This window comes from Emydura macquarii, unplaced genomic scaffold, assembly GCF_026122565.2.
Source record: "Emydura macquarii macquarii isolate MOO-44397 ecotype Brisbane River unplaced genomic scaffold, CSIRO-AGI_Emac_v2 contig_1768, whole genome shotgun sequence".
Taxonomy (NCBI): Eukaryota; Metazoa; Chordata; order Testudines; family Chelidae; genus Emydura; species Emydura macquarii.
In genome coordinates, this window is record NW_027131905.1 from 2104791 (window position 1) to 2132631 (window position 27841).

At 40.7% G+C, this 27841-nt stretch overlaps 1 protein-coding gene across 3 annotated transcripts in view; it reads left to right on the plus strand.

The window, feature by feature from the left end:
- S100P (S100 calcium binding protein P) overlaps positions 1-12054 on the plus strand; it is a 29377-nt gene extending 17323 nt beyond the window's left edge. Inside the window, exons 1-2 of one of the 3 annotated variants that reach the window (XM_067556435.1) lie at positions 7077-7214; positions 11734-12054. In XM_067556435.1, coding sequence (XP_067412536.1) covers positions 7077-7214; positions 11734-11883 — 288 coding nt within the window. In that variant the 3' untranslated portion in view covers positions 11884-12054. Of the gene's footprint in view, positions 1-7076; positions 7215-11733 lie in introns of those variants that run through there. The other 2 variants (XR_010921461.1, XR_010921460.1) reach the window with 2 other exon arrangements.
- The last annotated feature ends 15787 nt before the right edge of the window (positions 12055-27841 follow it).

Here is a 27841-nt window from a genome sequence, read left to right on the forward strand (position 1 = left end):
CTTTCACATATCTGCCTCTCACCTCCTTGGGGTCAGGAATGACGAGGCGGATCACCTCAGCAGGTCGTTTCTACCCGACACGACTGGTTGCTACACCCGGAGGTGATAACTTTTATCTTCCGCAAGTGGGGTGTTCCCCAACTGGACCTGTTCGCGTCGTCCTGGAACAGGAAGTGCCCGAGGTTCTGCTCACTCCATGGTCGCGAGCCAGGCTCCATCTCTGATGCGTTCCTCATAGACTAGACAGGGGCCCTCATGTATGCGTTTCCCCCCATTCCGCTGCTCCCCAAAGTCCTCTTGAAAATCAAGAGGGACAAAGTGGATCTGATACTGATCGTCCCAGCCTGGCCGAAACATGTCCATCACCCTGCCAGTGCCGCTCCCGAGGCGTTACGACCTGCTCTCCAGGACCAGGGTCACTCGCTGCACCCGGACCTGGATTCCCTTCACCTGACGGCATGGAGACTCTGTGGCTGACGGAGGGAGAGAAAGCCTGCTTGGCACAGGTCCAACAGGTTCTGCTGGGCAGCAGAAAACCTTCCACTCAGGTGGTGTACCGGGCCAAGTGGAGGCGGTTTACCAGTTGGATGGAGTCCCAGGGCATCCCACCGAGCTGCTCGCCTATACAGGCGATCCTGGAGTACCTGCTCCACCTGAAGCTCCAGGGTTTAGCGCTGGCCTCCCTGAAGGTGCACCTGGCGGCCATCTCAGCCTTCCACCAGCTGATGGAAGGGAGGTCATTATTTTCCCACCCCATGTCAGTCAGGTTCCTCAAGGGGGTGGAGAGGCTATACCCGCATATCCGTGACCCAGTGCCTCCCTGGGACTTGAACCTGGTCCTCGCCAGACTAACGGGACCCCCTTTCGATCCCATGGCTACATGCCCGCTGCTCGTCCTCTCCTGTTAGGTAGCCTTCCTGGGCTAGGAAGGTCTCCGAAATAAGAGCTTTGACCTCGGAGCCCCCTTACACTGTCTTTTATAAAGACAAGGTGCGTCTGAGACCCCACCCAGCCTTCCTGCCTAAGGTGATGTCCCAGTTTCATTATAACCAGAATATCTTCCTCCCCGTGTTCTTTCCTAAACAGCATGGTTGGGAGGAGGAGCAGAGATGGCACTCGCTGGACATGAGATGAGCCCTCGCCTACTACATTGAGCGGATGTGGCCATTCCGGAAGTCGACACAGCTGTTCGTGGCAGTGGCAGACCGGATGAAAGGCTCACCCATCTCCACCCAGTGCATCTCTGCCTGGATCATCGCCTGGATCAGGAGCTGCTACGAGCAGGTGAAGGTGCCGCTTTCAGGAGCTGTGACAGCGCACTCAACCAGAGCCCAGGCCTCGTCGGTGGCCTTCCTGGAGAGAGTGCCCCTGCAGGATATCTGCAGAGCAGCTACCTGGTCGTCGATCCACACCTTTACGTCCCACTATGCCATCATGCAGCAGACGAGAGAGGACGCAGGGTTCGGCAGGGCCGTGCTGATGAGAGCAGCTTACCGTTGATTCCTACCCACCTCCAAGGTATGACTATTTAATCACCTATATTGGAATGGATATGAGCAATCACTTGAAGTAGAAAACAGGGTTACTTACCAGTAACTGTTGTTCTTCGAGATGTGTTGCTTATATCCATTCCACACCCACCCTCCATCCCCATTGTCGGAGTCGGCAGAAAGAAGGGACTGAGGGCCCACAGGGTCGGCGGCGCCCTATGTACCGCGGCATGAGTGTGGCACTCCAGGGGGTGCCTAAGCCGACCCAACAGGGCTTGGTAAGGGGAAAAAAGTTCCGGGAACCAATGCACGGTGGCGTGCACTCACCTATATTGGAATGGATATGAGCAACACATCTTGAAGAACAACAGTTACTGGTAAGTAACCCTGTTTTCCTGATAATTTGTTCATGCTTTAAGTGACTTCCCAATAGTTATTTCATTGTTTGTTGTTTCAAGAAAGAAAGTAATTCCATTCCTCCGGGTGGATAACAGTACAAGTGAGAGGAGAAACTGACTCACATCTACTTTTCCATTAAAAAAAAAACAGAAATTTCTCAAGTTTCCACAAGGTTTAACAGTATGCCATCTATTAGACTGATAACTAAGGGCATTACCCATTCCTTACTGCAGTCAACAGAAAGACTCTGACTTCAGTGGAATTTAGATCAAAGTCTTGGAGAAAAAAAAAATGAAAAAAGGACAGGCACAAAGTAAAAAAAAAACCAACGTGCACAAAAGGAAAACAAAAACCTTTCTGCCCCTCTTCCTGGGTTAATCTGAGTTTTATATGTCCATAGTCCATGGAAAACTAACTAAAATATTCATTTTAGTCCTTTTCAGAGTTTCCCAATAGTCTGTAAAACACTTTCAGAGGGGCTATGAACAGCAATGCTATTACTTCTGCTGGTTTGAAGCAGATGCTTAGGGATTAACGGTCACAAGGGTTCTTCATCTTAGTTGCAAATCCTCTGAAAGTAGTTTTTAGAAACAAATGTTAATAAAGATCAGTAATTAGGTCAATGCATGAACATTTACTAAAAAAACAATGCAGAGAATTGATAGGAACTGAACAAATACATCTTCAAGTATCAGAATAAGATCATAAGAACTCTGTTTTTGTGTCTGTACCTCATTAGCCTCACTTCGTTAAATTAAATACTTCTGTCTGCATGTTTCAAAATAATGTAGTCATGCTGTCATTTAAATACTAGAGGTAATTGAACTTAACCACATGCAATGGAAACTGAATGACCTTTTAGACATTAACCAGACCTGAAGATAGTCTTTCACATGCAAATAAACCTCACACTCTACTAAGCAATGCAAACAGATTCTATAATTTCAGCAAACAGTCCAATGCACTGGAAAATCTGCCTTGTTTAAATTCCATAACAGACTGAGAGGTCTCTTCTCCCCTTGATGTATGCATACAAGCCTATTAGTGTTCACAGACCTCAACCAGGTGTGCATGGAGAGGAAAACAGAAGAGTTTTTTAAACCTGCAGAAAATATATGACTTGAGAGATGAAAACCAAGAAACAGAAAATTCAAAATGTGTGTTCAGGTTCTACATACACACAAAGTTAAAGATTCATTTGTGGAAATGTCAGAAGCTCATTCTCTCACATAACTTCCTTCAGCTTTAGAAATAAACTTTTAGAAATGTTGAGTTCTTATACAAGCTTAACATTTTCTGAGATTCAGAGAGTGCCTTCCAATCATTGTATAAATGGACTTACTTCTGCTATGAAGAGAAGAGGATACATTGGCTACCCAAGCCTTACCAAAGAGACTGTGTCACAAAGAACACAGGGTAAAATTCACCCACCTGCAGTGAATCAGCACAAGGTCTGTGTATCACAGAAATTCCACTCAAGCCCTATTTTTTGGTCATGTGCCTTGAGAATTAGATGCCTGGGTGATTTTGAAAATCCCAGTAGATGCCTATCTGTATCTTTATGCTCCTAAATACATTGTAAAATCTGGCCCTAAATAGGGACTTCAGCATTTGCCGTTTGGCCCTATGTGAGCACTACACCACTATACCTCTCCTCCAAACAACCACAGTCCTCTGTAACATCATTCTAAGGAAGAAATGTGAAAGAAGCATCTTTTGGACAAAAAATTAAATTATGTCCATTTAGACAAACCTTTGGCTTATCTTCCTATGGAACTTTTAATAGTCAGAGGGGCCAGAACTAAAACACTACCCACTTGTACTGTATGTGCTACCTTTTCATACACTCTTTTACCTTCAATACCAGCAGCGATACCAAGGCTGTTGTACGGATATTTTTAGTGGAAAATAGATTGTGAAAAAATATTGAATTAATACTAGCAGTTTGACTTCTACATTTACATTTTGTGGGGGAGACGGGTGAATGAGTACATATCAAGTAGGTCATGCCAGCATGAAAAACAGACAGTGCTGGTTTGATGACATTTCACTTTCTGGAAATTCGAAATGCTGTGGTTTAAAACATCCCACAACACCCTACTTACTTGCCCTGTGAAAAAGTTTGTCACTTTATTTTTTGCAGACAAATACCAGTCTTTGTGACCACCAGGTTATATGTCGGGGTGGCCAAACTGTGGCTCGGGGGCTGCAGGTGGCTCTGTTACAGTTAAAGTGCGGCTCGTGGAGCGCCAACACTCCCTCTCCCATTCTCCGCCTACCAGATTGAGGTAGGGAGTTCAGGGCTTCTGCCATGCAGTGGGGGAGTGAGGGCTAGAGGTTTCTGCCCAGCAGGGTGTGGGGGTCTCAGCTTCAGCCCCAGGGGGCCCACCTGTCTGGGCTTCAGCACCACTGCCCAGAGGAGGCACCTGCTAGGTCTTTGGGCTTCTGCCCTGGGACAGAGTGGTGGTGGGGTTTGAGGCTTCTGCCCCATGGGGTGTGCCTGCCATTCCCCAAGCCCCACCACCACCACACAGGGCTTAAGCCCGAAGGCCCGGCAGGTGCGCCCTGGCTCTCAAACTTCTGAAAGTTGTTGTATGCAGTTCCGAGGGTCAGCAAGTTTGGCCACCCCTGTTATACGTCATGCACATATGGATAACACAATATTCCATAGATTGATCAGAGCTTTGATCAATATTTCTCTCTGTGGTTTGCTTTTCTCTTTGTCACTAATACAGTTATATGAGTCAAGATTTATATTAATCTTCTCAGAAAAATGTCAACTGCCTGCTCGTTGCATCAATTACACGCACATACACACAATTCCCATTCACTTCAGCAGAAGTTTCTTTTCTATTCCATATATAGGTTCTTATACCACGATCATCACCATAGTTATCTGCGCTTCTTCCAGTAGTGGATTAAACAATCTGACTGACATTGTCTGGTGTTTGTTCTCTCATCCTCTCCCAAGGGAGAGAAGTGTGTGCAGTGGAGTAACTTGATTTGTTAGGATTTGGGGGTGTTCTTTGTTTCTGTTTTTGTTTTAATATACCTGTTGTTATGTATTTATGCTAAAGAATGCAAAGTCAAAGAAACGCCACTGGCATTGGAGCAAAAGGTGTTGAGGTTTTGTGTGTGTGTATGTGCACGTGCGTGCACATTCACAAAGACCAATGAAATTAATAGATAGCAGGTTTAAAACAAACATAAGGAAGTTCTTCTTCATACAACGCACATAGTGGATCACAAGCTAAATATGACTCTGGTGTAACATTGTTGCAAAAAAAAGCAAACATCATTCTGGGACTTGCTAGCAGGAGTGTTGTAAGCAAGACATGAGAAGTTATTCTTCCCTCTACTCTAATTCCTCATCTGGAGTATTATGTCTAGTTCTGGGTGCCACATTTCAGGAAAGATGTGGGCAAATTGAAGAAAGTCCAGGGGAGAGCAACAAAATGATTAAAGGTCTAGAAAACATGACCTATGAGGAAAGATTGAAAAAAGTGGGTTTGTTTAGTTTAGGAGAAGAGAAGACTGAGGGGGGAATATAACAGTTTTCAAGTACATAAAAGGTTGTTACAAGAAGGAGGGTGAAAAATTGTTCTTGTTAACCTCTGAGGCTAGGACAAGAAGCAATGGGCTTAAATTGCAGCAAGGGCGGTTTAGATTGGACATTAGGAAAAAATTCCTTACTGTCAGGGTAGTTAAGCACTGGAACAAATTGCCAAGGGTGGTTGTGGAATCTCTGTCATTAGAGGTTTTTAAGAACAGTTAGACAAATACCTCTTAGGAATGGTCTAGTTATTGCTTAGTCCTGCCTTGAGGGCAGGGGACTGGACTAGAAGACTTCTTGAGATCTCTTCCAGTCCTACACTTCTATGATTCTATGACAAGAATAAAACATACATCCTGGTAATGTTCCAAAGGTTATACAGGATATGCAAAATTAAGACTGGGGAGATATAGTAAGGAAAGTTACATTCTGGTTTCAGGATGTCTTCAATTACCCTAGTTTTTTAATGTGCCCATGCTGTCTTCTTGCTCTACGATCTTTATAGGTGACATGCAATAGGCACTTGCTAATGTACAACCAGTTATAGATCTGTGAGTAATTAATGTAATTTTTTTAATTCCCTGAATTAAAAAAAGTCTGCCCATTATTATGCTGTACATAAAGAAATAACTTCAATCATAAAGAGGTAAATTTTGCCCTGAAGACAGCAAAACTCAAGTTTATCCTTAATCTCATCTGATAGAGTTCCAGAGCCAAGAGTCTTCTATAGATAGTGGTTTCTGAAAGCTTCACTTTGGGCTCCATCCATTTCAATGTTCCTGTAAGATCCAGTTGCCATGACAGGCTCCTCAAAGCAATCTCTGAGATACAGTAGCTAAGGTCATTTGACATTTTAAAGATGTGGACTAGCCCTCCTCAAATGAATCACAAATGAGACCAGGAGCCACTGAAGACTGTGGAGTTTTGGTGTGGTTTTGTCTTTTAGAACATGTGATACTGCTGTAAAGTTGAAAAGACAAACTCTCCGTTGATGCTGATCTAAGTCAATATTAAGCCATTTCATGACACTTAAAGGTGAATCTCACCACTCTCCTAAGACCCAGATGTTTGTGCATCATCAGTGCAGGAAGAGAGAGGGTTTAAATCAGTGTGTTCAATTAAACTACTGCCCAGTCCCCTGCACACATTGGTACTCTGCCACTCAGCTGGTTGCCATTGTTTGAAAAAGATGGCAGCTTATCCAACCATTGCAAGGAATGGGAATTAATTTGCTTCTCTTTCACTATTGTAGGCCACTACGCCTTATTTTAAAGGTTGGGCTGTTGACCATTTACAGATTCAATTTAAACTTCTTAATCACACTGTGTATCTTGAAGGAGTGGCTGGTTTATGATGATGTGTACAAATCATTGTTCCAGCTCTACCCTACTGATAAAGCCTGAATTTTGAATTGAATGTCTTTACAAAGGAATTTTATTTCGAGCTGCACCTATATGGTAAAAAGAGGTGCTTAAGGTGTAGATATTTGCTAACTGATAACTGGCTCCACTCACTGTGTAACCAGGAGATATGACAGCTATATAAAGCACCCCAGAACCAGTTCAGTCTCTAATCCTTAAAAGAGGGCCAGAGGCTATTCACCCAAAGAAGGAAGACAGAATCCAGCAGCAAAGATGTCTGAATTGGAAACTGCAATGGGAATGATCATTGATGTCTTCGACAAGTATTCCGGGGCTGAAGGCAATAAGCAAACCCTCACCAAAGGTGAACTAAAGACCCTCCTGGAAAAAGAACTACCAAACTTCTTCTCGGTAAAGTGATGTTTCAGTATCGTTTCTGTGTAATAGACTTAAAGCAATATGGAGAGAGACATTTTTGGTGCTTTGTGCAGGGAATTGGCTGCAGAAATCATTAGTGTAAGGGAAGTTGTGCTGGACCTTTTCTTTTGCATCATGCTGACAATGTGGCTTTGAAAGTGAAGACAGCATAGAAGTGAATATGGTAGTCAGAATCAATTCTGATTGTCAATTTTTCAGCATTTCTCATTCATCATTCTCTAGTTTTCAGGGCAATGGCATTTAAACAGAAAACTTACTTCTTCAGAAGTCATCTGCTCCTGCTTTTCACACCCCACCAGAATATGTAAACCCATATGATGTCACAATTAACGGCTGTGAAAAGGATTGTGATGTTAACAATTGAATATTATGACAGCAAATGGGCATAGGCATTTATACCACACTTCTTACTGTGATATCTGAGCATATATACAAGTATGGTATATAAACAGCAGTAGGACAGAGTAGATGCACTTGGAAGAAACTGTTTGTGAAGTGTCCTTCTGAATAAACAATAAAGAGAATGAACTATAGAAAATGTTTCATATAACAGAATTGTTAAATAATCAGAATGTGCTTTTAAGTGTTTTTCATCTCTCTCTCTCTCTCTGGACAGGATTCCACGCACTGCAAAAATAGCATGAGATATTTGCCATTCTTTAAAACATATTAAATTGCAAAGGTTATTTTCTAGAAAAGAATAACATAAGAGGTGGTTGGAAAGTTTTTGTCAGTCTGGTTTTCCAGTTAAAACAAATCTTTTTCACAAAACTGAAATTTCCTGTGAGAAAATTTCAGTTTTGATGGAAAAACTTCGGTTTTCCATGGGGAAAATCTAAATGACAGTTTGTCTGCTGGCCCGTTGAAAGGCTCCTGTCTAACATGTGCTTTCCCAGGGGGCTGCAAAGGCCGAGCACCCTGACTCTGTCTTCCCACCTCCCACCCCCGTCCTGGCACCGGGCCAGAAAGGCTGAATTCCCCAGCTCTCTGTTTCTCAGGTGAAACTGAAAGTGACGTGTTTTGTTCCAACCTAACCATATTTTTTTCAACTTTTTTGAAACTGTCAAGAGCCTTCTAGCCTGGCAGCTGAAAAATTCCACTTCAGTTCTGCAATGGAATTTTTTTAAACTCCCTTCTCCCCAAAAAAATTTCACCCCTTTTGAGTTTGCAATCTGAACACATAAACATTTTCACTAGAAGTGATATCTGTTTTCTGGCAAGCTCCAAATAATATGTTTGAACTTGGTCATAGCTGCCAATATTCCATTTCTACAATTTGTGACTTAACTTGCATTTAATTGCATTCATATATATTTAGACTGTTATCCAGACTTGTTTTATCAGAACTTCATTCATGAAGGCAAATCATGACTTTAGATATGGACACCTGGTTCTCACCAAGCTGAAACAGTTATGCATGCATACGCGAGGGAAGAATTTGGCCCCTTTGGTCAGGCTACTGCAATATGGGAGCATCCTTGTAGCTGTAGCGAGTATTATTGTATCATTTTGGGGATTAATGAAGTCTTGCATGAGGCTCTGCAGCATGAAGAAGCCTAATGCAGGTTTTGCTGAACCGGGCTGAGTTTAATCCCAACTATGGCTTGCTTATTACAGTATTCATACTATTTCAGATTTAGTTTTAAAAAAAAAGAAAAAGAAAGATTCATATTTAGCAGCAAAGGTTAGTGAGTTAGACTTTAGAAGAGAAAATATATTTTTATTTTAAAAAATTCACAGAATCTTTCTTGCAAATTAACAAACGCTAAAATCACAGCCCATAATGTGTGTTAGCTTCCCAGAATGTAAATACAAAAGTAATTTACATCACTTTACTTGTACAATAACTATTTTATTTGCCTGGAAGTCATAGTGACTTACTTCCTTGATTGTTTCCATTTCTTTTATATCACAAAAAATTCCAGAAAGGTGTTGGGTCAAATTCTGCTCTCACATACCCTGGTGCTGCACAGGAGTTACATTTATTTGCCTAAGTTAAACTCTTTCCCATTTATTGCAAAGGCCTAAGACCAAATGTTCAAAAACTGGCTTCCATTTTCTGCACACCCAGCACTGAACTTCCAAACAACTATGCATGCATTCTTAGACTTCTGTTTGATGTTCAGTGATCACTCAGGGCTTCAGCTACTTGCAAGAGCTCTGCTTTATTGTGTGGGTACATCTACATAACAAATTAAGGCATAATTATAGCACAGGTAGGAATACCCATGGTAACTTTACTTTAGCATGAATAACAATAATAATGAAGGTGCATGGCATGGATTTCAGTGCAGGCTAGCTGTCCCAGTACAACCAGCCATGGACCCTCTGTACAGACATGGGTTCACAAATAATTCATGGAATAATTTAACTTGCACACATTTATAAAAACTGAAATCTGTTTATGGATAATTTGGAAAAAGAAAAAGGAACAAAATTTGTATCATATATTGTTCAGTCAGGACTAGTCACATACCTGAATGTCTGGTTGAGTTTTTGGCACATCTCTGGTTATAATTCCTCATTTAAGAAAACAAAACATTAAATCAGTGAAAAATAAAATAATGGCTACTGAACTAATTAGACTCTGAATCTGCAAATCCCTCAGATTTCAATGAAGCTGATAAGCATTTTAAATTCACAGTAAAACACCTCAATATTTAGGTAATTTCATATTTCTATTAAATCTGACTTCTGTTTAGCTTCAACAAAACCACGATATTTTAGTTAATTATATTTTACAGGTCTCTACTGCCATCCTCTGTTTATTACAAAAACTGCCTCCTCTAAGTTCATTGGAACAAACCATGGCTAGGGCTCAAGATTAGAGCCGGGTGAAATTGTTTTCAGTGAAAAAATGAGGTTTGGCAAAATCAAAATGTTCCATGAATTTGTGTTGATTTGTCTGCATGTTAATTAAAAAAAAAAAACCAAAAAAAAAACCAAAACCAGAAAATCAAAACATTTCCACGTTTTCTAAACAAAATGTTTAGATTTTTCAATTTGAAATGACTTTTCATTTTAAAATTTCCTTGAATTTTATTTTAAAAACTCAAAAACATTTAAAAAATGATCAAATTAAAATAAAATATATCAATTTTGTCTAAAGTAAATGCTTTGTTTGAAACCAACCACATTTTTTTTCAAACTTTTTAAAATTGCCAGCGAACCAAAAGCTCCATTATTCACCCAGCGCTACTCAAGCTTCAAGACCCATTGTAAGCCTTTTAACAAAAATCTTCTTTAAACATTCTCAAAATAAGTGATTTTGCCTGGAAACTGCCCAGAGATGAATTGTTGTGGGCAGTTTGATGTAAGTTGGTCAATTTAAATTATGAGAGGCTAAAAACAAAAAGATACCGGTTTTTCATCCCATAACTCAAAATTAGCTTTACTAATGCTTCAGAGTCTGCCTTGTGCGTGCACAGCTCCTAGTGATTAACATGTTCAAGTCACCCAGATCAACTGGGGCCTTATTTTAACATTGACTCCCACTCTTGGCCCAACAGAGCCTGTTTGCTGACCTTTTAGTACAGTGCAAACACATGTATTTTATTAAGGATTTTTCTGAGGCAGCAGGTTGTGAAAGGATGTTTTTTAATTCAGATGGGAAGATTTTCCGGGGGTTGGGGTATCTTATTTAGCACCTTTGGCATTATGCAAGTTTGATCATTAAACATGTTTTATAAAGCAGGTATTGTATATGTACCTATACATTTGTTGATAGCTACAGCAGTTATTTATTCACTGTATGTGTATAGATCTACATTTAAGCGCAGAATTCGGGTCACAGACCTTTTAAAGGCACATGCACACAAAAACAACTTTTGTGAACCCAGAGGCCTGCTCCGTTTGAAGCCAATTGAACTTTTGCCATCGATCTTAATGAGAGGAGGATTTAGGCCCCATAGTCTTCCAAATATTGTTCCGTTTTCTCCAACAAGACCAAGGAACTACACCACTATTCTGATTAAATTACAGAGCCTTGCATTAGCATTCACATGACACAAGTTCCGAAGTTCTGCATATCCTACTGTGAGCTGGCAGAATGACTCAGCAGAAACAAAACCCTGGGGAAGTCAGCAAGGATTTTTTTCTAAAGGGATGTTTATAACCAGAAATCAAAACAAGCTAACTGAAGCAAAAACACGGTAACAGAAAATCTATTGACTCTAGATACGACCCAGCCGTATAACAATCTGATATGTAGAGCCCTTTTCCTCACCCCCATCCTCACATATCCTGTCTCCCACGCATCTTATCTATAGTTAGTCCCTTAGCCACTTGTGGAAAGATACAGAGAAACTGAGCTGAGGTTGACCCTTTCTTCACTGGAGACCAGAGGGTGCCCTTAAACCATCCAGACATCTTGGTATGAGTGTGTGTATCCACATAATTTCTATTTGTTCAAGTATCTTACAATTTTGCTGCTGTTTTAGGATCTCAGAATAAATTGTGTGTCTCACTACGGGCTGCTTCTTTTCTCCCTTAGTCAGTGAAAGATAAAGAAGCTATTGACAAACTCCTCAAGGATCTGGATGAAAATGGAGATGCTGAAGTAGATTTCAATGAATTTGTCATCTTTGTGGCTGCCATGACTTGCTGCTGTCATAAATACTTTGAGCAGAAAGGACCCGAATGATTGTAAAACAGCTCATAAGAAGTTGGTCTTTTTCTATATTCCATATGTGAATGACGTTACCGACAGCTTTATTCATTCCATGTACTGAAATACTGTGTAATTATACTCTGTTTACTTCTGTGTCTTGCATGTTAAGTTTCTCCTCCTTCATATAAAATGCTAGTTTTAGAATTCCTGTTACTTACATTTATAACCTCTCTCCCTCTGGAAAAAATGTGGTTTATATCCCTTTGTTTTTAAAATTCTGTTCCCGTGTATAATGGAGAATTTCATCTCAGAGTGCCCTTAAGTATAACAGCCGTTGGAGGTGAAGCTTTACCCCTACAACATTTTAGGGTCAGGGCACTTATCTGTACACACAAGATGTACCACTTTAACACTACCAATATGGTTAAGGTCTAGGAGGTACAACCTCCCTAGTGTGGATGTGGTTATATCAGCATAAAGGTGCTTATATAAGGTTAGTTTATTTCCATTTGGGAAGGGGAATAAGCTATATCAGTATAAGGCACTTTTATACCAGTATAAATGCATCCATACTAGGGATGGCATAGTATACATATTTCAGTAAAAATAAAAATGAAAAAAAAAAGCACCCTCCTAAATGGCATAATTGGTACAAAACCTGTGGGTAGACCAAGCCCAAATTACAGTGACTGTTGCCTCACCAATAATTGACTGAAGCACTTACATGTATGGATGTAAAGTGCTATTTAATCAATTGGATGGGAAAGAATGTGTGTAACTTCTCTCGGTTGAACAAGGCCTAATTATTATAATAGTTTGAATGTCCTTGCCTCTGAGGATCCCAAAGCACTTTACAAAATGAATTTATCCCTCACAGCTCCTCTGTGAGGTATTATCTCTGTTCTACACATGAGGAAACTAAGGTGCAAAGGGATTAGGGTCATATCTTCAGAACTACATGTATAATATGTGGCATTGTGAATGTAGAATCACTATGAGTGTATGGTGTAATTGAAAACTTACACATGCATTGCTGTAAAACTCTGGTCCAAGATCACACAGGAAATCACCCACAGAGCCAGAAATATGCCCCAAATCATCTAAGTGTCCAGCCTGTACTTTAACTACAAGACCATCGTTACTCCCTTTCTGCTGAGTCCTATTAGGGTGAACTGTTTGGCCTTGGTTGTGTACCTTGCCTGAGTAAATCCTACTTCAGCTGCTAATTGCACCAGTGCTAACCACAGCAATTCTGAAGAAAAGCTGGATGTTCATTTGTATAACAACTTTCAAAGCGTCATCTTTGGAAACAAGCAGAAAGGGCTAAGTGCACAAAATTATATTCTGGCTGCATTGTAAGTCTGGCATCCTTCCTTTTCCCTGGCCATCTTCTTTCCCTGCAAGCAGCACTCATTTTGCCTTCACAGACTGACTTTAGTGCTTGTCTAGGTGGTAAGGGAATTAGGGCGGCCACCTGGACAGTTTTTAACCATCCTGACCTGTTTTTGTGCTGCTTTAATGGTTGCCGGTGAAGATGTAACAAGTTATTTTTGTTTTCTCCCTGCTCCCTAACCCTGGGGGTGAAATGGGAAGAAATACTCAGTAAAGACTTCCCATGGGCCTAGCCCTTTAAAAGCAAGACCTCTCATGGAAGACTGGGCTGTTTTCCCCACCTTCCAGCACACTCCACGGTCAGCTGGATTCCTTCTTGCCATCTTGATAGGCGGCAGGGGGTAGGTGGGTTTGTTTTTATGTGGCAGCCTTCCCCCCCACCCAGCTGCTTGTAGATTTGAAAGGGCATGGAGCTGTCTTTCTCCCCTGCTGGACAGGGGCCTTGAGCATGGTGAGGGATGGGGAAAGTTAGTGATGAAGAGGCCTTGAATCCCCATCCGCCCTCTTGGACCAGTGCCGGCATGAGGGGGGAAGAAACAGGTCAGGGGCCAGGTTTTCTCTATGTCTGAGACGGCAACCCTACCATCAATGCTCACTACCAGGGTGTGATTTCTAAAGCACACTAATGTATTGTACAGGAAGTGGTCTATGGAGACTCTGCTGGTGTGCACTAATGGGCCCCTACTATGCATTATACATTAAATGCATTTTCAGTCACTCCTATTCTAATGAAATACTATTGTAATGAACTGGGGGGGGAGGAGAGAGGGTGAGAGAGAGCACACGGCTCCACTGCCCACTAGTGGAAGAAATCATTTAGCTCAACTAGTAGAATCCTGTTCTTTCAGAGCAGGAGGATCTGAATTTTATCCCTCTGCCACTGAGAATCTGCAAGCGACCATGATGCAGAGCATGGAGATAATTGCTAAGTTCCTACATGGCTATAAATTTGTTACACCATGTAGTGTGGAGCTGTACAAATCAAACAAAAAACCTCACACATAAAGTAGAATTAGCAGCTAGCTGCTTTACTCTAAGGTGTTGATTTTCTCAAAGACAGCTTTGCTGCACAGTATAAATTATGGAAATGTACAAAATTCAGATCCATCCAGAGATTCCAGACTGTTCTCCTTCTCTCTTAGACATCTCCAAACTTTTTAGGATGTCTGAGCCCACACCTTTCAGGTTCTACACTAACGTCTCTTCCGGCTCACTGACCCACAGGTCCTCATGTCTTGTTACCCTTGTTTTCTTTCCTGATACACTATATGCCCTATTCATGGGGAGCCTCTGACACATCCACATCCAGAGAGAACAGTGTTGTCCTTTCTCCAGTATAAGTAAGATGAAATTACAAATACAAAATTATGTATTAATATCAACATTAATTACAGTAGTCTCAGCAGATAATGGCTGCTGAAATATATCTGATTTATCTTCAATTTATTTCAATATATATTATCCTTTTTTTAGTATAGCACTTGGCGATTATCATGAATTTCTTTTTTACCAGTAAGGTGGCACTAAATGCAACTTTTTTATTATCTAAGAAGCTTAAAATTTATCCCTCTTCAGTAGATTTATCCCTCATCAGTAGGTCTCCAAGTGCTTTACAAAGGAGTATAAGCATCATTATCCCCATTTTACTGCTCAGGAAATTGAGGTACAGACTGGTGAAGTGACTTACTCAACATCATCCAACAGGTCCCTGGCAGAGTTGGGAATACAAGCCATGGTCCCAGTCTAGTGCTTTCTCTACTAGGTCAGATTTTTGATGAACTACAACATTTTCATAGCCATGGCAGAGTATCCAAACTATCCCTCTACATGCCACTTCAGATGTGCTTTGCAATGAATTGAGTAAGTATTATCCTTCACACTGTTTATTCTGACATGGGTCCCAGTCCTGCAAACACTTACACCTATATTTAGCTTTATTATCATGAGTAATCCCATTGATTTCAATGGGATTACTCACAGTAGTAAAATTAAACACAAACATGAGTGTTTGCAGTATTGTGGCTTTGCATTGTAATGTAGGAAGCTGCCGCAAGTCAGTGGGAGTTGTGAATGCTCAACACCAGGGAAAGGAGGGAGAAAAAGGGCAAAACTGCAACCCTGTGCAGGATATTCAGGTCTATTTAGTACTGAAAATTCATCAAATGGCTCCTCACTCAGTGAGCCCAAAGAGGAAATGATCCAGGAATAAAGAAAAATTAACATACTATTCTCACATCCTCATATAATGAAAATGGTCTTCCAACATACTACTTACCCCAAAAAATGTTTCTAGTGAAGTTACTTTAACCTCCCTCCATACACCTGACCATGGTCCTCCCCCAGTTATATCAGTCCCCAATTTAGACCCATGGTTATCCCATAATGCATTTAGGGCTTCCTGAGTAGAGGAAGTCCTAGAGACTCTGATAGTCAAAGCAGCAGAGCGTTAAGCATAGACTACCAGACCTGCTAGGACACCAGCAGGTAATTTGTGAAGTAGCTGCAGAAATGGGGAGCAAAATGTGACTTTGATCAGGTAGAGGGAAGTTTACTTTACAGCTATAAAATGTTTAAATTGGGTTTGGTTCTGGGATTAGGGTGGCTCTTATTTCTTCTGAAGTATTTCTCCTTCTTCTTCTTCCCACTTTCTATTTTTTTAAGGGATCTTTTTGTAGGAAAGCACTAAAATAAAGAGCTGACATTCTTTAGTTATAATTTGGTCAAAAAAAGTAGTTTATGGACCTTAACTGAGACAATGAGCCAAATGTTTCTTCTTATTTCACTACTCATCTGCTCTTCAAATGAGCTGACAACCTCTAATTTAGCTACCACTTGGATTAAGAAAATCTAGAGGTGAAGTTAATTATCCTAATAGTTTAATTTCACTCTATTGCCTGTCTGCTACAGTAGATATTTTTAAACTTTCAGTGGGATACTGTCAAAGTTGGTAGGTCTCAGATATAATCTATTGAACTTTTTCATAAGCCTGTGTTGCAAGGCCTAGTAATAATAGCTATGTTAAGCTTTCTCTAGCTGCCCTGTTTTCTAAACCAGATCAGTTAGATTTCCAGCAAGCCTGAACTAACAAACAAGTTTTATCCAATAGAGTAAAATATTTTTGGTAAGGATTTCAGCTTCAGTACTTCCAAGGGACTATTGTAAATAATAAGAAAAAAATATTTATGGAGAAGATTTTGTAACTGCCCTCTTAAATATCTTTTTCTCTGAGTTGCCACTTTCCTTCCTAGACTTGTGCCATCTATTGTCCTTTTCCACTCAACTCTGCTCCTCCCACCAATCTGAAAAACCTTAGGTCACATCTCCATTAGGGCTGAAACTGTGCTAGCAACCAGAGTCTGAAGTGTGAGAAGAACGCAGCCCTTGTTCTCTAGCAGCCTCCTTTCTCTGTGGCTGTCATAAAGCTCACTGACAGGCATCAAAGAAGAGACTAGCTAACATTATGCCGTAGGTCTCCGTAACTGAATAATCTGTAAATAAGCTTAAAGCTATCTAGTGACCCTTTCTATAGCATGCCTACAGGTGTGTAGTTTTTTTCCATTATTTTATAACTCTCTATTCAGATGCAATTGCCTGTAACATTTTCTCTCCTATTAAGGCAGCCTGAAGTGTGGTCTCTGCATTGTTAGTTGGGGGCAGCAACTAACTGGTGCACATAGAAAAGAGCAAAAAGTCTCTGGTTCCTAAAAGGAGATAGAGAAATAAATAGGTATCCCGCTGGGCAGAAGCATGAGTGGGCTACTACAGTCCTCTTCAGAAGTACCACAGTGAGGGCCATCATGAGCCCCAGGAGAGCCAAGTAATCTAAAGGTTACCACGTGCTTTTGCAGTCGTTGCCAGCATGGTTTCAGCCTTGCTGTGCAGAATGACTTGATTTTGCTGAGAGTTTAAATCTGGGGTCATATCGTAGACACCTTTTGATAGATACAGTACATGACTTTTGGAAATGTTTCAGTAATAAACGGTAACTTTCCTTCTTGTTCCTTTAATTCTCAAGGAGTCACCTTCATCCTTATTGCAGCTGTTAAGGTCCTGCTATTTTTCCTCATTTTTGGAGCCTCATTTTTGGAGCTACTGTGACCTACCTCACAGCTACCATCCTGACTAAGTTGGATCAGAGGAAAATGCTTTCAGAGTCTGATGCTTAATCAGCAAGGGAGTGTCACTATTGCACTTCTCAATTATCCCCTGTTATCAGGGTTGACCCTCATCTACTTTAGTTCCCTACAAACTTGTTAATATTTCACTTTTGTCAATGCAAATAATGAATATGAAACATGCTGAGTCACAAAGGTATGAGAAAATGTTCTATGCTAAAGACGTTGATTCTACATCAATCTAAGTGCCCTGCACTGTTGTTCTTCTGTGTCACGTTTAGGCCTAGGTAGTCTTGAGTGAGGAAATAAATTCCTCCCTTTCTTTTACCTCAAGAGAGTGGCCACATGCTGTCTTTCTTCCCAAACACACTTGGCCTCTCCTGTCTGAGAGAATAAGAGCCCAGGGCTAGAAGTGAAGCAACACCTTCAGCTTGGCATCACTTCCAAATCCCAGATATGGGAAATTATCTCTTCTGCTTTAGCAGGAATTAAGTACTATCCCGGCAAGGCCCCGCTATTCCCTAATGGTCTCTTCACAGAACGAGTCTCAAAGATGCACTTCCAGACTTGCATCACCAGGAAACAGCACAAATTCTCTAAAGAGGAAGAGAGATCACAAGCAAACTCTGCAGGGACATTTAGTCTCTGCAGACTGAGGATACAGAAGAAAATTATTTCAAAGGAGGTGAGGCAAATTTAGCTCATATGGGCTAAAATCAGACCTGGAATAAGGGGAGTTGCAGTCACTTACATCCCACCTGAATTTGGTCTTATGTTTTTAGTTTTGTTTCCTTTTTTTCTCTCCCCCACCCTTTTCTCTTTGTCTTCTTCCTTCACGTCTTTTTTTGTCCTTCCGTTTCCTTTCTCTTCTAAGATAAGGTGACCTGTGGCTGGGGACCTAGTTTGTGTTTTGTTTTGTGAATACAGTTTCCCAGGGCCCAAGAAATGAAGTGGAAGATCAGCCCCCTAAAACTGAAGCAGAAGATTCCTGTTTTGGCTCCTTTTTTATTAGCTGGTATGATGTAGTCAGTTCCAGTGGAGCTCCCTGTCTGAGCAGAACAGCACAGCACAGCAATACAATACTTGCTGCACAATCTCGAAGTCCAGAGAGAATGAATATGTTAGTAGCTGAGCATAAGCAATGTTTGCTTCCAGTTTGAGAATCAGGCTTGGGCTATGCACAATTACTTTTTTAGTGGGCCATTTTGCTGTGTGGCTCAATCAAGCAGAACAAAGCTCTGTTTAAGCTTAGATTGCTGCTCTAAGACCAGAAGGTCTGAAATAAAAACAACAGAAAAATAAACCAAGTTATTTTCTTCTTTGGGGCAGTGTCTACAGAAGCATAATCCTGCTAGGTGCAGATCTACCCACCGGCAACCCGTTTTCTTCATAGCATACTGTTAATAAAACCAAAACGATAGTATCTATTTCTGAGACCTCAGACTTAAAAGAGCTAGTTCATCCACCTCAAGTTTAAATATGTCTGTCTAGTGATCATTTTAGAGTGATGGATATGATGGTTGCCTTTCCCCGAAGAAGTCGGGGGCTTCTCTGACTCCCTCTGCAGTCCACACACATCCATTGCCAGTTTCACTTGTGGATTTAATTTAATCTCCACAGCTGGGCTTCCCCGGAGCCATCTGTGGGGAAGATGCTTTAATCAGAGTTCTTCAGAAATGACTTTCTGCCCCATATCTTCTGCCATCATTATACACACTTCTGAGGCATGTTTCCACCCAACAGAATGCTTTTATGTCTCTATCAAGAGTTTCCTGGGGCTCTGTATTGGTCAGATCAGTTCTTGTCTCCTATTCCACAAACTATAAACATAGGCAGAATTCCCCTCCTATTGTGTTTGTATCTATGACCTTTGGGAGAGCTTCTCCTGCTGACATAGCTACCACCTCTCACGGAAGCAGGAGTTAAGTCGACAAGAGAGCTCTCACCACTGGCATTTAGAGCCTGTCCTCCACGAACACTATAGCAGCTCAGCTGTATTCTTGCTGTGGCACCGCTGTAAGTGCTATCGTGTAGATGTAGCCTTAGTAACTCTCATGATTTTGTTTTTCTGAGTATTCCCCCTTTAAATTTCAAAGCCTCTGTCTGCAGGGGAACCTGCTATTTTTAGAGGCAGCATTTTACAAATGGGAGACTCAATGTAGACCTTACTTGCATTCTTTGTTGTTTTGTTGTTTCCCCTTATACTAGGTTGGGAACACAGGATTTGTTATACTGGGTCAGACAGACTATCCATTCTATTTTATATATGTTTGTGCATCACACTCAGCACTCTAGCATTTGAACACCCTCCAGTAGTACATTAAGAAACATGATTAACCTCTGTCACATGTATCAAACCTGGTATCCTGTAGTATTCCCGAAGTGGCCAGCACCTGATGCTTCCAAAGAAGTTGAAAAACAATTGTACAATGTTGAGTAAAATTCAAAAGTTCCTTCCTGACCCCAAAGTGATTAGTTTATTTCCTGGAACATAAGATTTGATTACCCTTATTTTAGCATGTGTAACTACAGATGTTATTCATCATAAAATTATCGAGGCTTTTAAAATAATCCAACTACTTTTACCTCCTATTGCAGTAAATCTACATGCTGTGTGAATTATTTCTTTTTGTTTGCTTTAAATCTCCCATTAATGTCGTCAAGTTCTAGCATTATAGAGTAGTGTAAAAAGAATCTGATCTTAAATGTCTGTCATGTCCCCTCTAACTCTTCTCCTTTTCAGGATAAATAATCCTTTTTTTTTTTTTTTAATAATTTCTCATCATGTGCAAGACTGACTGTTTGGAGCACATCTCATACTCTGCAGGAAAACACAAAGATTTTGGTCTTGATTCTCCATTGCTGTCTGGCTTGTGTCATAATTTACACCTATTTAATTGTACCATTCTGATTTGGTACAAGATAAGGGGTCTAAACCTCTTTTCAGGCCTTATCTTCAGTAGAAAAAAGGTGTTTTTTCCAATAAGTGCTGAAACCCTCATGTAGACATGCCATTTTGTATTTTAACACATTAGCTTATAGGTCACCCCTAGGGCTTTGTCCTCACTGCATTTTTAAAACGGTGTGTCTTTACCACAGGATAACTAGCACATGTTAGTTATCCTACTGTGGAGAAAATCCTAGGGAAACAAGACTCCTGTAGTGTGTACCATGAGGTAGCTAGGCATGGTCAGCCCTATACCCACCAGCTGTGAATGACCTCATGTAATTTCCTTGCAGTAAACCTACAGTCCCTTATCTCCACTAGGATTTTAGCAAGATAAATATCATGCATTAGTTGTCTCACTGTAAAATAAAACAAACAATCCTTTTTTGGCAGTGAAGACAAGTCAGCTGGTTGAAGTAAACCCTACGCTATGTTAAAACTACAACTTGGCTTATCTACACTAGGGTTTTAGCATGCAATAAAATACACCTTTTTTCCTAGTGCAGACAAGATTTTAGTCTCACCAGTGAAAGCCCAATGATGTGATCAGACTGATGTAGTCAGTCCCCACTGGCTTCAGTAGGTTTGTACTTGAGGATAGACTTAAGTGTTGTATTTCTTTTTGTTCTTGAAAAATAAATATCTGCTACTGTGAACTATTTCTCCCAGATCAATGTAGATCACAACTATTTCATATCTTCAGCAGTGTTTAACTTTTGTGCTTAAACATTTATCTCCAGTGATGTATCTTGCTTTAAAATGGCATCAAAATGTATGTTACTACTTAGCAGAATCTCTCCTCTCTCTCTCTCTCTCTCTCTCTCTCTCTCTCTCTCTCTCTCTCTCTCTCTCTCTCTCTGCAGTGATCAAATGCCTTGGAAAATGTGTAAACAATAAATCTACAAATATTAAGGTCTTGTAACTACCTGTAAGTGCACTGTACTAAATATCTTGACTCAGTTACACTTTCATTTCTCCATTTACCACTTCTTAAGTTTCAGAATTACTTCTAACATTGTTTCATATTTAATTACCATATGTCAACCTATTGATTGAAACAGAGCAGCTAGCTGGAGCATTTTTACAGTACAGTAAGTAATAAGAATTATTTTGCTCTATGTAAGTAGGCATTTAAGTTAACAGTTGTCAAGAGTCTTCATTACTTGTAATTATATTAACACAGCCAGTCCAGAAGAAAACTCTTACATTCTTAGGCTTCTGCGTGTGGAATGACAGAGAACAGTATGAAGTAAACACAATCATTTAAAACTTGGGTTGGCAGTTAATCGCTCATATAATGCCCCATAAGCCTATAATATTGCACTGAATACAGGCATTAACCTATAATTCTAGATGGTAATGGGAAGGGCAGTCAACTGTTCTTGACAAAAAATTGGGTTCATTAAAACTTTTTCTTTTTCTTTTTTTTTTTTTTTTTTTGCAGAAAGTATCCTGTGAAAAAATTTTAATTTTCTGCCAAAACTCAAAATGTTTTCTGTTTTTCAGTTAAAAAGTCAAAATTTTCCATGAAAAATTAAACTAAGTCATTGTTGTGGCTGTTTTAATCAAAACTTTTCATCCGAGGGAAGGAAAGACATTTCCACAGCCTTTAAAAAGAGAAATACTGTGGATGAAATGGGGATACAAAAGTCAATCAAATCTTGTGAGTATATAATATAAATATAATTGTGCACTCAATACATGAAAACTGAAAACTATATTAACTTACTGTCTAGTCAATCACCTGGAACTATAATTTCTGAACTTCAGTGTTTAAGGGCAAGTCTATGGCACAAGGATCCAACCCCTTAGATCCAATGGCAAGATCGGGGCCAAAGTGAGTGCACATTATGACACTTAGTGACTCCAGAGTTAAGGCTGCTTCCAGCTTTTGTCATTCACAAGACATTAAAATCTCTCTGGAATCAAAATAATGAACTGCTTTAACAATAAAGTGGAAAGTATTCTTTGAAGGGTTTGTGAATTCTTTAGGGTGTTTTAGTCACTGGCAAATGTTTCTGGAAAAATCACCCTTTTCAGAAAGTTTGTGTGGTTTTTGTCACAGTTACCAGGTGAACCATACTTTAGACCTCTTTTTTTAACCCTTCTAAGTTCACCCCTTTGGGACAGGTTTTGTTACTTTCCTCCTTTCTGGATGGAATCATGCAGTCCCACTTGTAGACTGAATCTCTGGACTTGCAGCCCTGATGTTTACCAACCACGTTAACATGACAGGCCAAACTTGTTTTGGCACCTTTAAATCCTCTACCTCCAGGGCCTTGTGACAGCAGCTGATTAAAGTGACACAAAAACAGCTTCTTCAAAACCAAGTAGCATTTATTTGCCAAAAAGAACATAGCATCTAATAAAATGGGTCAAAACAACAGTCCTATATGCATATTTACATAAAAACATATTAACTGCCATATTGGGTCAGACCAATTGTTCATCTAGCCCAGTATCCTGTCTCTGACAGTGGCCAGTACTGAATGCTTTAAGAGGGTTGTGACACACTGCACCCAATGTATACACAATCACACCATAAGGGGTATCATTCATGTTCACCTTTATAGTGTAACTGTGTATTGTTTAAGACAAAGTGTCACGTAAGGTGTTTTTCGAATGCTCATTACATGCTAAACATTTTTGTTAGAGTAGTATGTTTGTTCCAATGTCATATGTGTGGTTATGAAACTCTGTTATGTAGTATTCCCAAATATGTATTTCACAATGGCTTGAGGCAGATCCAGGCAAGCACTAAAAGCAGAGAGGTAGCTCACACCTTACTAAGGCATGCATAAAATAACCAGCTCTTCCAGGAACAATGGACTAGCCTAAGCATCTGATAAGGTGATGCTCATTGACTCAGGCAGTGGAGAAGACCATGCAGAAATACTGTTGGTCACCTGACCCTAAAGGGGAGAGGTGAGGCCCCAGGGGGGGGCATAGGAACATTTGAAAAGAGGGAACATTTTGGTCTCTCTCTCTCGCAACCCAGCTACAAACAACATCAAGCAATTGAAGCATTGACCACAGGGGAGAGCCTGGTTGGAGGCTGACCAATTTGCCTGTGGTGAGAACCATCTAAGACTGTAAGTTGCTTAAAATGTTAAGTTTAATTTAGAATGTGATTTGCCTTTGTTTACTTTTGATTAAATCTGACCTGCATTCCTCTAGTTTATAATCACTTAAAATCTTTCTGTATTTAATAAGCTTGTTTGTTTGTTTTATCTAAAGCAGTGCATGTGGTGTGGGTGTGTGTAGAGACTTCATTTAAAGTGACAGAGCTGGTGCATATCAATTTCTTTGATAAATTGACGAACACATGAGCTTGCAGAGTCCAGTGGGCAACACTGAACTCTGTGAAATGGCAGTTCCTAGGGTTGCATCTGGGACTGGGGATGTTTGCTGGGGTCATTCTATTGCAGAATCCTATAAATGGGTGGCCAGAAGCACTCACTCACTAAGGTAAGAGCATCTTGCATGCAGGAGGCTGTGCATGGGCTGACCCAGGAGTGGGGGTTCACACAGCAGGTCAAGTGCAAGACTGGTTCTAGGAGTGAGGGATTGGGATGATACAGCTATACACCAGTCTAGATTGCAGAGGGGAATGTCACAAGGGTTCTGGGTAATTTTGAGTGATCCATTCCCTGTTGTCCAGTCCCAACTACTAGCAATTGGAGGTTTATGGACACCCGGAGCATGGGTTTGCATCCCTGACCATCTTGGCTAATAGCTATTAATGGACTTATGCTCCATAAACTTATGAATTCTTTTTTTGAACTCAATTTTACTTTTGGCTTTCCTTATCTAAAATGAACCCTCATTTCAGCTCAGATAGGTCCAGTTTACTCCAATCTTTGGACTGGGAAAGCCAACCTGCTTGCTACAATAACTCACATCTCTTTCCTTCCATGCCCGTCATCTCTCACTGACACGTCCTGGGCTGCCTCTGAAACTCAGTCAACCCCCTCCTTTATTTAGGCCCACAGGCCCACAGCACAAAAACAGCCAATAGAGTCTAAATTTATTAGACATAAAATATTCTGTTGAAATGTAACAATGTAATGTAACAATGTGCAATGTAACACTACTTTATTTCTTAGAATTCAGAACCTCAAAACAGCCTGCTCCCTAAAACAACTCCCCTCACCTTACTTTAAGATGTCTCTTTTTAAACTGACTGGGATCATGTGCTTTGCTACACAGTCCCCTAGCCTGCAAGCAGGACCAGGAAGTCCTCCTTCACCTTAAAGCAGTAGCTTGAAATTCCAGTACAGTCCTCGATAAACGGCAGGGTCTTGTAATGGTTTAGTATTCTCCTTTGACCCTATCTTTAGCCTTGGGCGGAGCAGATTCTTCTAGCCTAGATTAAGACAGGTAGGTGGTAATCCCTAATCAGTGGCATTCCCATTGTTTCCTCGAGCACCCCTGGCATTCTTTATAAATAGCATCTTATCTTTGCCATTCCTGTTGGTTTCCCTCATTCAGCTTTCTTTGACTTAAGTCTGTGCCTTCAGGCAGGATAATATTACACAGATAAACAGAGGTGCACAGGATACTTACAAGAAAATATACATAACTCCTTCATTCTCCACAGGTGTCTTGCCAAATTTTGTGCCCCTTTTGCACAAAACTCAGCAGGTGAAATGCTGACTTCATTGAAGTCGATGGCTTAATTCCCATCGACTTCAGTGGGGTCAGGATTTCATCTAGCAAATTCAAAATTCACATGGATGTCAATTATTTAAAAACTAAAACTTTCTCCCCATGCTCATCCCCAGAATCTCTTAACCAGTCTTATAAAAAATGGTCAATTTCTACTTAACAGAAAAGTAAAAACAAGGATAACAAATTACAGCACTGTCATCATCTGGTCCCTCTCCAATAAAAGTATGCTTTGGCCTACATGTTGGGAGTTCATGTCTTTCCTCTTCCACAGCTGAGGGTTAATTCTGTGTGTGCTTTACAGCGTACTGAGCAAGGCTTTTGTATGGAGTAAGGCCTCATACCTCTACCCTAGGAGAGAGACAACTGTCATTCCACCTCTCCTCCCTATACTCCCCACTTTTTTTTTTGAGGTAACTGAGGATTTGAGAGGCTTCACAAGATTACAAGCAGAGCTGGTAATTGAAGCCATACCTCTACTATGGCACAGCCAAGTCTCATCCACTTTACTATGTTGCCTCTCAGAAAACATAGCCAAGCACAATGATTTGACAGATGCACTCTGTAAAAAAGGCTACTCATGCATAGCCAGCTGCTACAAAGCACAGTGAGACACACACGAATGATAGAATCTAATCATATAATTAGACTCTATTTGCTTTATGGAATTGTCTTGTGGTTAAGGCACTGGAATGAGCTATAGCAGAACAGTCCCAAAAGGCATTGTCCTGGACTGCACAATACGGCACATTGGGTACCTTACCTGTGGTGCAATGCACTTTATGCCAACACAAGCACTCGTGGTGAGTATGCATAGGGCCAATACAAACAGACAAGTATCCACACACCCAAGTAAAGTACAGACTTTGGCAGCTATATGATGAAGTAACTTGCATTGGCCAAAGTTTGTAGTGTAAACATGACTTCAGTCGTAAGAGCAGTTAAGAAAAAAGTATTGGTCCCTAATTCCAATAGAGAGCTAACAGTTTTAAGACTACTCATCAGCATGGGTTGATGCAAAAAAATCCATGGTAATACACAAAAGGAATCATAGAGGCTTTGTTATAGGACATCATTTATTCTGTGTTTATATAGTACCTTTGTTTCAGACATATCAGTGAAATAGAAACTAATAACGAACAATGGAAACAAACAACTCATCAGCTGGTGATCTTGAGAGAGAACAATATATTGGGCTTACAAGAAGAGGAAGAGAAGAGATCAAGTCATTTGAAGCAGCAGCATTAAGAAAAGAAAAATAGTTTATTATTTCTAGGTTTTGAGAAGGGATTTAGAATGCTGAAGGAAGTATTGGACACATTCCTTCAAACGCAAGATACAGACATCCTAAATGAGATGCTCCACTAGGAAAAAAGATATATTTATAAATTGATCACTGAGGGCTCTAGGCACTATGGCAAAACAAATATCATATAGTAATAATAATTATAATTGTTAGGCTTCGCCAGTGGATTACTTGAGTTTTCATAGATATACTGGGTGGAATTTTCAAAAGTGCTCAGTGTTGACTTAATTCTGCTCCTGTTGATTTCAAAGATTCTCTGACAGGATGTCTACCCCCCACAAGACTAGAAGGGGTTAAGATGGCCAGGAAGACCAATTAATTCCACAGGCTGCACCTGGATGAGGAGCCAGGGAACAGGGGATTGATTGGGAACAGGCTTCGCTGGACAGGAACTGGTAGGACTTCCATAAAGCCAGGGAGCAGACAGCAGAAGGGGACTGCAGGGAATCAGGCTGCAGTCACTCACGGGGAGGAAGGAGTAGTTTACAGTGACTTCCTGAGAAGAGGGAATTGAGAGGCTGGTGAACCCAGAGAAGGGGCAAGCTAAGCAGGTATGAAAAGACTCAGAGGAAAAAGCAGCAAGGGAGGACAATGCAGGCCTTGGCTACTGAGCAGAGGGCCCCTGAGCTGGAACCCAGAGTAGAGAACAGGCCTGGGTTCTCCTAGCAACCACTGGAATATGGCACAGGCCAGGCAGAGGACAGCAGACTGCCTGGGATGGTTTGTCCTAGAAAGACTTTGTTACACTTAACCCAGAAAAGGAACATGTATGGTGATCTAGTCAGAGGGCCAAGTCATGAAGAGGAGACAGCAGTTCCTGGAGTGGGAGGGGCCACAGGGTAAGAGGATGACAGGAGAGATGTTATTGGAAGTTGGAGCAACCTCCTGCTAGAGCTAATCCCCAGGAGGGCCAGGAGGAGGTGCCACTAGCAATGAGCAGACCCTATCACAGCTTCCCTGAGAGATTTATTCAAATATAGCATCTGGGGTATAGTAACTGTTTTTTTTTTTCTAGTTAGATAGGTCAGATTGGGCTACTACTAATTCAGGCTGAGGGCAGAATCCTGCCTTGAATTACTTTAATCTGATACACTCCATATTTGAGTCAACTTCACCTTGCTTTCACTGAGTGGTTTACATTTGATAATCAAAATATATAGTCAGTCTTCTAATTCCTTAATTTGTTTCAGAATAGATGAGAAGTGCAACTGGTATCATGACCAAGCAAAAATCTGATATGTGAGAAATTATTAGGGGTCCATTTTTATGATCTCTTAACATACTGCAAGATTAGTGATTATCGGTAGCTCAGCTGTTATTTTTACTAGGTTATCAAAGCCCTTGGGAGGATTTGGTAAAGCTATTTAGCCAGAAGGAAGGGATTAAAGAGGTTTCTCCCCATGAAACATCTGTTGCAAATGTATCTCTAATATTCAGAGCAGAACGTTCACATTAATCTGAGAGAGGAATGGTAATTTCCCTTTTGGTAATCATATTCTCATGGCCTCCTAGCTTGCTCAAGGTTGATCCTCTGCTTCCCGCTCTCACCTAACAAACAGTGAA